Source organism: Acipenser ruthenus, chromosome 6 (genome assembly GCF_902713425.1).
Source record: "Acipenser ruthenus chromosome 6, fAciRut3.2 maternal haplotype, whole genome shotgun sequence".
NCBI lineage: Eukaryota > Metazoa > Chordata > Actinopteri > Acipenseriformes > Acipenseridae > Acipenser > Acipenser ruthenus.
The window spans coordinates 26,706,591-26,717,428 of record NC_081194.1 but is presented as its reverse complement, the minus strand read 5'-3'; the positions used below and the strand labels follow the sequence as shown (position 1 = coordinate 26,717,428).

The 10,838-nt window shown below is 39.0% G+C and overlaps 2 protein-coding genes across 2 annotated transcripts; both read right to left on the bottom strand.

Annotated features, from left to right (window-relative positions):
• Positions 1-1,405: 1,405 nt before the first annotated feature.
• Positions 1,406-4,205, bottom strand: LOC131737269 (thrombomodulin-like). Its single transcript, XM_059025286.1, has one exon. The coding sequence runs from the start codon at positions 4,140-4,142 to the stop codon at positions 2,214-2,216; it is 1,929 nt and encodes a 642-aa protein (XP_058881269.1). The 5' UTR covers positions 4,143-4,205; the 3' UTR covers positions 1,406-2,213.
• A 2,903-nt stretch (positions 4,206-7,108) lies between these two features.
• On the bottom strand, positions 7,109-9,961 carry LOC117410788 (thrombomodulin-like). The gene has a single exon (XM_034017611.3). The coding sequence runs from the start codon at positions 9,897-9,899 to the stop codon at positions 7,974-7,976; it is 1,926 nt and encodes a 641-aa protein (XP_033873502.3). The 5' UTR covers positions 9,900-9,961; the 3' UTR covers positions 7,109-7,973.
• Positions 9,962-10,838: the final 877 nt, after the last annotated feature.

The window sequence follows — 10,838 nt, the reverse complement described above, 5'->3', positions numbered from 1 at the left end:
GACATCGCTCTCTGAAAACAACACCAGATTTACACGTTATAATAAATTCATAACTACTTCATCTAATGTAAACTACATAAATAGTGTTTGTTACATGACCGATACTTACTAGGAATTTATTCAAAACACCGACATTTATTAAACATGCAATCACATAATACTTTGATGGGAGAGAGGCAGACACAGAAGCTATTTTAAAGGATATTTAATAATGCAAGCACTGCTAACCACGGCCGACGCGTTGATGTCCCTCTTCCTGGCCCGGGGTCAGTCGCAGGCAGCTCTGTACGATTTGGAGGGTTTTCTTGACCAGGTCGAGGGTGGCCCCCCAACTCGGCCAGAAGTTCCAGCCCCAGGATACAGCAGTCTTGGATCTCGGCCAGCCTGAATATTCTGTACCCTGTGGACCAAGCGGCGGTGCCGGAGCACGGCGGTGACCTGGCCAATGATGGTACAGAGACACTGGTGGGCGTCCACTAAGATTTTAGTCCACCGTGACTTGCGGAGAGGACCCTGGGCCTCATAATGGAGATGGTGGAGCCAGGGTTTTGCACTGGATCCTGCTGATTATGCAAGGTGCGTGCAGGTTGTTGCCCTGGCCGATACGGCCCACCATTTCCACTGTGTCCTCTTCAGTGGTTGTCTGGACAGGGGAAAGAGGGGTGTGGGGCACGTCGACGATGTCATCCTCTTCCTCCACCACACAGCAGACCCCTCTGGTGGTCTGGCCTCACTCACCCTCCTTGAGCACCGCCTCAACCCCTTCAGCGTGGGTCAGGGCCTGCTCCAGGAAGGTTGGGCAGCAAGCCGGATTAATATATGTTCAGTAATTTGTGCTAAAAATGGTCCTTAGAAAAACATTTGGACTAATGGTTTATGCAAAATTCTAAAATTACTCATAGAAAGACAGTTGAACTGACAGATGAACAGCATCTATACCACAGGATTATGATCAGCTATATAGTTTGTTCTAAGGAATATCCTAAGCATGTTTTGTGACAATTGTGATGATTATGCTAAACTTTAAAATGTCTTTAAAGCTTTACAAAGACAGTCAGACAGAATTACAAACAACAGGATTAAGCCAGATTATGTAATGTGTGCTAAACAAGGTCCTAAACATGTTTTGTAACAACTGGACAAGCAGTTCTCATGTAATCTAAAGCGTAACATTTTCGTTACAGGATCATAGCAGCTGGGCATCTGTGTGTATAGATATGATCCTGCGTGTTTGTGCAGTCTGAATTTACATGACTTTGCAATGGTCTGTTAGCCTGATGGTAGATAGTTTCAAAATTAAATCATATTTTGTAGCTATTATAAACCAAGGGTACGTTCTTAATCAATGAACAGGATCTTTTTTTGTAAAAACAACAACAGTAAAAGTATTAAATGCACTATAATGTGAAGCTTCTGATATTTTATTTTTAAAGAGTTACATGCTTAAATTTAAAGGAAACTGTGTCAAAAGAAAACGTCAATCAGAACATATTAAACCTTCAATAGTTGCTCAAAAAACTAAAACTATGTGAACAATATGTAAAATAATATTGCTGTATATCTCACCCACAGATTTCCATCAGTAGCTGTTATATCTTATTAGGGATGTAGGTCATAGTATATATATATAATTGAGGATATGGATCAAATACTATTCAGATCGAAAACTTCATTAACAGTAGTGTCCTGGGGCAGACACCAGCAGAATATACAAGGACGGAACGCAGTATGCTGTAGGCATTGTAGAAAATACATTAAATAATTAAACATCATTAAAAAGCACAATTATATGCAGCAAATACACTTAGGTTACATAGTAAAGCAGATTATATGCAGTCAGTTTATCCATGAGTGAACTGATGTCTAAAAACACCAGTGAATTATACCTGTAATATTCCTGCTGCCATTATATAAATCCACCATATCAATCCATAACACCTAGTAATGTATCCATGATATAAAGGTGTCATTTGACATTTGTCTTACACATTGCTTAGATACTCAAAGCTCTTTACTTCAATCTCTGCTTTAAACATCATGACATATTTTTCAGAAATGAAAAATCATAAGAATTATAATAGGTGCTTCCTCCTTTACATGTGCAAATAATATAGAGCTTTAAACATCTGGCCCATTGTGAGGAATGTTACCAGTAACTAATGTTGTCAGTTGCATGTCTCAATTTTTTAATTTCTATTAACAAACAAAGACATCTAAGCATACTTCAGTGTGGTCACCTGCTGAAGGTCAACTTCTTCTTCTGCACCGCTGCTTTTAAAGCCTGAAGATGCATCACATTTGGCACGCTGTTTAAGAATGTGGTGCACAAGGAAAGCTAGGATCAAGATCACCATTACAATGCAAACGATTCCAAAAAGAGCTCCGGGTGTTAACAGAGTTTGCCCTTCTATAGTACGGTTTGAAGTGGGGTTAACAAAAATGCTAATGACTGGAGTAACTCCTGTGGTGCCTGAACCTTCTTCAGTATCTTCAGGAACACAAGAATACTCATCACTGTCAATAGAGTATCCATCGTGACAATAACATGTGTAACTTCCAAATGAGTTATCACACAGCTGCTCACAGTAGGTCCCCAACTCACATTCGTTTATGTCTACGCAGAAATACCCATTTTCCCTCGTGTCCAATACAAATCCATCATAGCAATTACAATCCATTGAACTGTTTGTTTTCTCTACGCAATCTACTGCAGGACATTCAATATCGAAGCACAAGGGTTTACATTTGTGATGATATTTTGAGTCTTGACTGTACCCCTCAAAGCAGGAACACTGATAGCCCCCCAATACATTTATACAGTTATGCTCACAGGGGGAACTGAAACATTCGTCTAGGTCCTCACATTTACCATCGTCCTCTTTAAACCCTGGCTTGCATTTACACTCAGAACTACCAGGTGTGTTCACACATACCTGGTCTTGACGACAAAAAACCTGTTTCATTATACACTCATCAATGTCTCTGCATCGCTTGCCATCTGGATCCAGATTATATCCATCTTGACACCTACAGAAGTAGCTGTCATTATGAGGAACACATATATGTTCACAAGTTGCAATGCTGCATATATCTATATCCATGCAGGTAAACTTATTACCTTTCAGCTGAATACCTGGCGGACAGATGCACTGGGGCTGACTGTTGATCATTTGGCATTGATGTTCACAACCACCATTATCAATCTGGCAATCCCAAGGACCCACCATCCAATCGCCTTTACTGGAACAGTAAACTTTGAAACCAGAGGGTGAACAGGTTGCAGTACTTCCCGGTGGAAGTGATCTAAGGTCAGCTCCCTGAAAACCTAGTGGTGTGCTGTATAGAATAGAGAGGTCCATATCTGCGGGTAGAGCTTCACATGTTTTATTGAAATTGTATTCACACAAAAATCCTGCCAGTTTATCCTGACATGGTCTTTCTTCCCAGGTTAGATCACTGGAAACCGAGACACACTGCTGAGTGCATGTTGAATCATTGCCTTTCCAATTTGAAAAATGTGTGCTTTCTTCTCCTGTTACCCACTCATACCCTCTTAGTGTTATATCATTGTTGGTGCATTGTCCTTCAGGAAGCTGCAGGCCAATCCAGAAATCTCCTTGTTCGTTAGCCATCAGGGTAGCCATTATATCGTTGGCCACTGTTGATCGCACTGCCATTAAATGTCCTTGCTGCGTACTGCACACATCATTTGCATTCTGAAATGTCTTGGAGTCCTGGTGTATGGTGTAGCAATCATTCTCAATGCACAAGCCGCTTTTGCGTGGTTGGCCTGTTGTTTGCAGGAACAGCTGCAAAGCTGTAATAATGGAAAAAAAATCTTTATACATTCCCAGCTTGTAAAATACCCTAAGGAAGGGGATTAGATGTATATTATAGTCAATAATGGGCTTTCTGCTCCTATATATGCTGACGAGTAGCTGTAGTGACAAAAGTCTTTCAAGAAAACAGCAAATAGTGAAACACCACAATGTCCACGCCCTGTTTGCTGTTACAACGGAAGTTTTTCCACACATGATATCATTCATTTTGAAAACTTTCTCTGGAAAACGAGAATGTGCTTTTATGTAAAACAGATATGGACCTTTTATGGCTAAAATACAGATTCCAGGCCGCGGTGTCATGCTATAATCTATCCAAAAACGTCAGAATAAAGGAACCAGCCCTATGATATCTACAAAGGGAAGTAAGTTAAAAACAAAAAAGGGTCAGTCCTGTAAAGATGTAATGTAAAAGTTGAACAGTACACAATTGGGCCAAACCTGGCCCCATAATTGAATAGTTTGTCCCAATTATGTCTTATAGAAAGTGTTACAGAACCCCCTGCAGTGTTACAAGAAACAAATTACTTTACCCTTTCTGTATCACGTGTTGTCCATATGGCAGCAATTTTATTTTCAACATATTCCCAACAGTTTTTTTACGACTTTTACTCAGGAATGAGAATAAGACCACAAGAGATTAAGATAACCAAAAGAAAGAGGTTTTATAAACATTGCAGTGTTCACTCTCCCTCCTGCAACAATGCTGCTTCTCTTATTGAAATGATCAATTTATTTTTCTCCTGACAAACGCTAAATACTGAGAAATGCATTATCCAGTTCATTTATGACTGTGATAGGGGGTGTGGGTGTCCGTTGACAGAAGAGGAGAGACATGTAGATGTCATGTTATTGATGTTGGTAATATGTTTAGAAATACAACACTGTGTTAAGTACACATCAAAAGTAATGTAATGTGTTTCTGTAAACTTTTTCATTACAGAACTGAACCTTTTGTAGAGATTATATTTTACTATGGCTGGTCCATTTATTCTACCTTTGTGGTTTTTTTACATGTGTCAGATATCACTTTTTGGACAGATATCATTTTTTTTTTTTTTTTAATTTAAAATGTTCTTTAAAAAGAAAACTCTAGGATTCAAACCCATATATATCTAGAGCTTTGGCAAAAAGTTTTGCATCACCCTATAGAATTAACACATTTTGCTTCATAAAGTCGAATGAAACCTGCTGAATAATGCTACATTGACATATTAAATTACATTACACACTGTATTTTCCATATACTGTACTTAACGAAAAATGGGTAAGAAATTGAAAAATGAAAAATGAAAAATGTACTACTATTAATGGCTTCCAGTAGACTTTTGCGATATAATTTTCCGGTTTCTTTGATTATGTGATGCTAAATAAAAGATCTAAATTATGTTCATACAGTTTTTATTTTTTATATGATACCTCAATTCTAAAATTCTAGGTGATGCAAAACCTTTGGCCAAAGCTGTAGGTGTGTTGGAGACTTAAGCACAATTCTTTATACTGCTAGGGCACACTGACCTTGTAGTTTACATACTTCTGGCAGGGGATATAAAGAGATTACACTTCCAAGAACCCTGACGAATGAATAAATGCTGCAAAGACCTCACCCTGTCCTGTTTGCAACTGATAATCCTTATTTAGACATGGGCAGCACTCCAATTTAGATACTATGTAAGTAAAATGCAACATTAATTTGAAGTCATGAGTACTTGTAATAAATACTGTACATACTTTAAGGCTAATGTATGAGTTGTTCATTAACTATAACCTTATATTTTAACAGTAATATTACTTTGAACTACTGTACAAAGACCTCACCCTCAGTCCTGTTTGCAACAGATAAGCCTTATTTAGACATGGATATTCAGACATTTAAAAACATAGAGCTAACAGAAGCTCTTTTAAAGGATGTTTAATAATGCAAGCACTGTTAGCCACGGCCGAAGCGTTGGTGTGACGACGGTGCGGTGGGTCTCCCTGTCCCTCTTCCTGGCCCGGGGTCAGTCGTAGGCAGCTCTGTACGATTTGGAGGGTTTTCTTGACCAGGTCGAGGGTGGCCCCCCAACTCGGCCAGAAGATCCAGCCCCAGGATACAGCAGTCTTGGATCTCGGCCAGCCTGAATATTCTGTACCCTGTGGACCAAGCGGCGGTGCCGGAGCACGGCGGTGACCTGGCCAATGATGGTACAGAGACACTGGTGGGCGTCCACTAAGATTTTAGTCCACCGTGACTTGTGGAGAGGACCCTGGGCCTCACAATGGAGATGGTGGAGCCAGGGTTTTGCACTGGATCCTGCTGATTATGCAAGGTTATTATATTTCTTGCTCTTATTGTATTACTTGTATTGTAACGCTTGAAATGTTTTTGCTTACGATTGTAAGTCGCCCTGGATAAGGGCGTCTGCTAAGAAATAAATAATAATAATAATAATAATAATAAGGTGCATGCAGGTTGTTGCCCTGGCCGATACGGCCCACCATTTCCACTGTGTCCTCTTCAGTGATTGTCTGAACAGGGGAAAGAGGGGTGTGGGGCACGTTGACGATGTCATCCTCTTCCTCCACCACACAGCAGACCCCTCTGGTGGTCTGGCCTCACTCACCCTCCTTGAGCACCGCCTCAGCCCCTTCAGCGTGGGTCAGGGCCTGCTCCAGGAAGGTTGAGCAGCAAGCCGGATTAATATATGTTTAGTAATTTGTGCTAAAAATGGTCCTTAGAAAAACATTTGGACTAATGGTTTATGCAAAATGCTAAAATTACTCATAGAAAGACAGTTGAACCGACAGATGAACAGCATCTATACCACAGGATTATGATCAGCTATATAGTTTGTTCTAAGGAATATCCTAAGCATGTTTTGTGAGAATTGTGACGATTATGCTATACTTTAAAATGTCTTTAAAGCTTTACAAAGACAGTCAGACAGAATTACAAACAACAGGATTAAGCCAGATTATGTAATGTGTGCTAAACAAGGTCCTAAACATGTTTTGTAACAACTGGACAAGCAGTTCTCATGTGACCTAAAGCGTAACATTTTCGTTACAGGATCATAGCAGCTGTGCATCTGTGTGTATAGATATGATCCTGTGTGTTTGTGCAGTCTGAATTTACATGACTTTGCAATGGTCTGTTAGCCTGATGGTAGATAGTTTCAAAATTAAATCATGTCTTGTAGCTATTATGAACCAAGGGTACGTTCTTAATCAATAAACAGGATCTTTTTTGTAAAAGCAACTACAGTGAAAGTATTAAATAAACTATAATGTGAAGCTTCTGATATTTTATTTTTAAAGAGTTACATGCTTAAATTTAAAGGAAACTGTCAAAAGAAAACGTCAATCAGAACATATTAAACCTTCAATAGTTGCACAAAAAACTAAAACTATGTGAACAGTATGTAAAATAATATTGCTGTATATCTCACCCACAGATTTCCATCAGTAGCTGTTATATCTTATTAGGGATGTAGGCCATAGTGTATATATATATATATATATATATATATATATATATATATATATATATATATATATATATAAATATATAATTGAGGATATGGATCAAATACTATCGAAAACTTCAGATTCTTCAAATTCAGATCGAAAACTTCAATAACAGTAGTGTCCTGGGGCAGACAGCAGCAGATATGGATGGAAAGCAAAATACATTAAACAATTAAACATCATTAAAAAAGCACAATTATATGCAGCAAATACACTTAGGTTACATAGTAAAGCAGATTATTTGCAGTCAGTTTATCCATGAGTGAACCGATGTCTAAAAACATTACCAGTGAATTATACCTGTAATATTCCTGCTGCCATTATATAAATCCACCATATCAATCCATAACACCTAGTAATGTATCCATGATATAAAGGTGTCATTTGACGTTTGTCTTACACATTGCTTAGATACTCAAAGCTCTTTACTTCAATCTCTGCTTTGATCATCATGACATATTTTTCAGAAATGAAAAATCATAAGAATTATAATAGGTGCTTCCTCCTTTACATGTGCAAATAATATAGAGCTTCAAACATCTGGCCTATTGTGACGAATGTTACCAGAAACTAATGTTGTCAGTTGCATAACTCCGTTTTTTAATTTCTATTAACAAACAAAGACATCTAAGCATACTTCAGTGTGGTCACCTGCTGAAGGTCAACTTCTTCTTCTGCACCGCTGCTTTTAAAGTCTGAAGATGCATCACATTTCACACGCTGTTTAAGAATGTGGTGCACAAGGAAAGCTAGGATCAAGATCACCACCACAATGCAAACGATGATTCCAAAAAGAGCTCCGGGTGTTAACAGAGTTTGCCCCTCTATAGTACAGTTTGAAGTGGGGTTAACAAAAATGCTAATGACTGGAGTAACTCCTGTGGTGCCTGAACCTTCTTCAGTATCTTCAGGAACACAAGAATACCCATCACTGTCAATAGAGTATCCATCGTGACAATAACATGTAAAACTTCCAAATGAGTTATCACACAGCTGCTCACAGTAGGTCCCCATCTCACATTCGTTTATGTCTATGCAGAAATGCCCATTTTCCCTCATGTCCAATACAAATCCATCTGGACAATGACATTGCCAGCTTATATTTGGATCACATTCAGCAGGGCATTCAGAAGTAGAACAATGTAACTTACATTTGAGATGGTTTTCTGAGTCTTGAATGTACCCCTCAAAGCAGGTACACTGGTAGCTCCCCAGTACATTTTTACAGTCATGATCACAGGGGTATCTCTGGCATTCATCAACATCTTCACATGCCCCTTTCTCCTCAACAAACCCAGATTTGCACTTACATTCGAAACTTCCAGGTGTGTTCACACACACCCAGTCCTGTTCACAAAGATTGTGCCCAATTTTACACTCATCAATGTCTCTGCATCGCTTGCCATCTGGATCCAGATCATATCCTTCTTGACACATACATAAGTAGCTGTCATTATGAGGAACACATATATGTTCACAAGTTGCAATGCTGCATATATCTATTTCCATGCAGGTAAACTTATTACCTTTCAGCTGACTACCTGGTGGACAGATGCACTGGGGCTGACTGTTGATCATTTGGCACTGATGTTCACAACCACCATTATCAATCTGGCAATCCCAAGGACCCACCATCCAATCGCCTTTACTGGAACAGTAAACTTTGAAACCAGAGGGTGAACAGGTTGCAGTACTTCCCGGTGGAAGTGATCTAAGGTCAGCTCCCTGAAAACCTAGTGTTGTGCTGTATAGAATAGAGAGGTCCGTATCTGCGGGTAGAGCTTCACATGTTTTATTGAAATTGTATTCACACAAAAATCCTGCCAGTTTATCCTGACATGGTCTTTCTTCCCAAATTAGATCACTGGAAACCGAGACACACTGCTGAGTGCATGTTGAATCATTGCCTTTCCAATTTGAAAAACGTGTGCTTTCTTCTCCTGTTACCCACTCATACCCTCTTAGTGTTATATCATTGTTGGTGCATTGTCCTTCAGGAAGCTGCAGGCCAATCCAGAAATCTCCTTGTTCGTTAGCCATCAGGGTAGCCATTGCATCGTTGGCCACTGTTGATCGCACTGTCATTAAATGTCCTTGCTGCGTGCTGCACACATCATTTGCATTCTGAAACGCCTTGGAGTCCTGGTGTATGGTGTAGCAATCATTCCCAATGCACAAGCCGCTTTTGGGTGGTTGGCCTGTTGTTTGCAGGAACAGCTGCAAGGCTGTAATAATGGAAAAAAAATCTTTATACATTCCCAGCTTGTAAAATACCCTAAGGAAGGGGATTAGATGTATATTATAGTCAATAATGGGCTTTCTGCTCCTATATATGCTGACGAGTAGCTGTAGTGACAAAAGTCTTTCAAGAAAACAGCAAATAGTGAAACACCACAATGTCCACGCCCTGTTTGTTGTTGCAAAGGAAGTGTTTCCACACATGATGAGATCATTCATTTTGAAAACTTCCTCTGGAAAACGAGAATGTGCTTTTATGTAAAACAGATGTGGGCCTTTTACGGCTAAAATACAGATTCCAGGCCGCGGTGTCATGCTATAATCTGTCCAAAAACGTCAGAATAAAGGAACCAGCCCTATGATATCTACAAAGGGAAATAAGTTTAAAACAAAAAAGGGTCAGTCCTGTAAAGATGTAATGTAAAAGTTAAACAGTACACAATTGGGCCAAACCTGGCCCCTTAATTGAATTGCTGTTGTAACTAATAGCAACATAACCCCTTACAGTGTTTACAAGAAACAAATGACTTTACCCTTTCTGTATCACGTGTTGTCCATATGGCAGCAATTTTATTTTCAACATATTCCCAACAGTTTTTTACAACTTTTACTCATGAATGAGAACGAGACCACAAGAAATTAAGAAAACCAAAAGAAAGAGATTTTCTAAACATTGCAGTCAGTGATCACTCTCCCTCCTGCAACAATGCTGGTTCTCCGGTTGAAATGAGTGGCGTGAGATGCGAGAACAGAAAATCACCATGATCTGGACTATACTGTGATCCATTTATTTTTCTCCTGACAAAAGCTAAATACTGAGAAATGCATTATCCAGTTCATTCATGACTGTGATAGGGGGTGTGGGTGTCCGTTGACGGAAGAGGAGAGACATGTAGATGTCATGTTATTGACGTTGGTAATATGTTTAGAAATACAACGCTGTGTTAAGTACACATCAAAAGTAATGTAATGTGTTTCTTTAAACTTTTACACTACATCTTTACAGAACGGAACCTTTTGTAGAGATTATATTTTACTATGGCTGGTCCCTTTATTCTACCTTTTTGTTTTGTTTTTTTACAGGTGTCAGATATCACTTTTTGGACAGATATAATTTTTATTTTTAATTTAAAATGTTCTTAAAAAAAAAAACTCTAGGATTCAAACCCATATATATCTACAGCTTTAGCATCCCCCTATAGAATAAAGACATTTTGCTTCTTAAAGTCAAATGAAACCTGCTGAATAATGCTA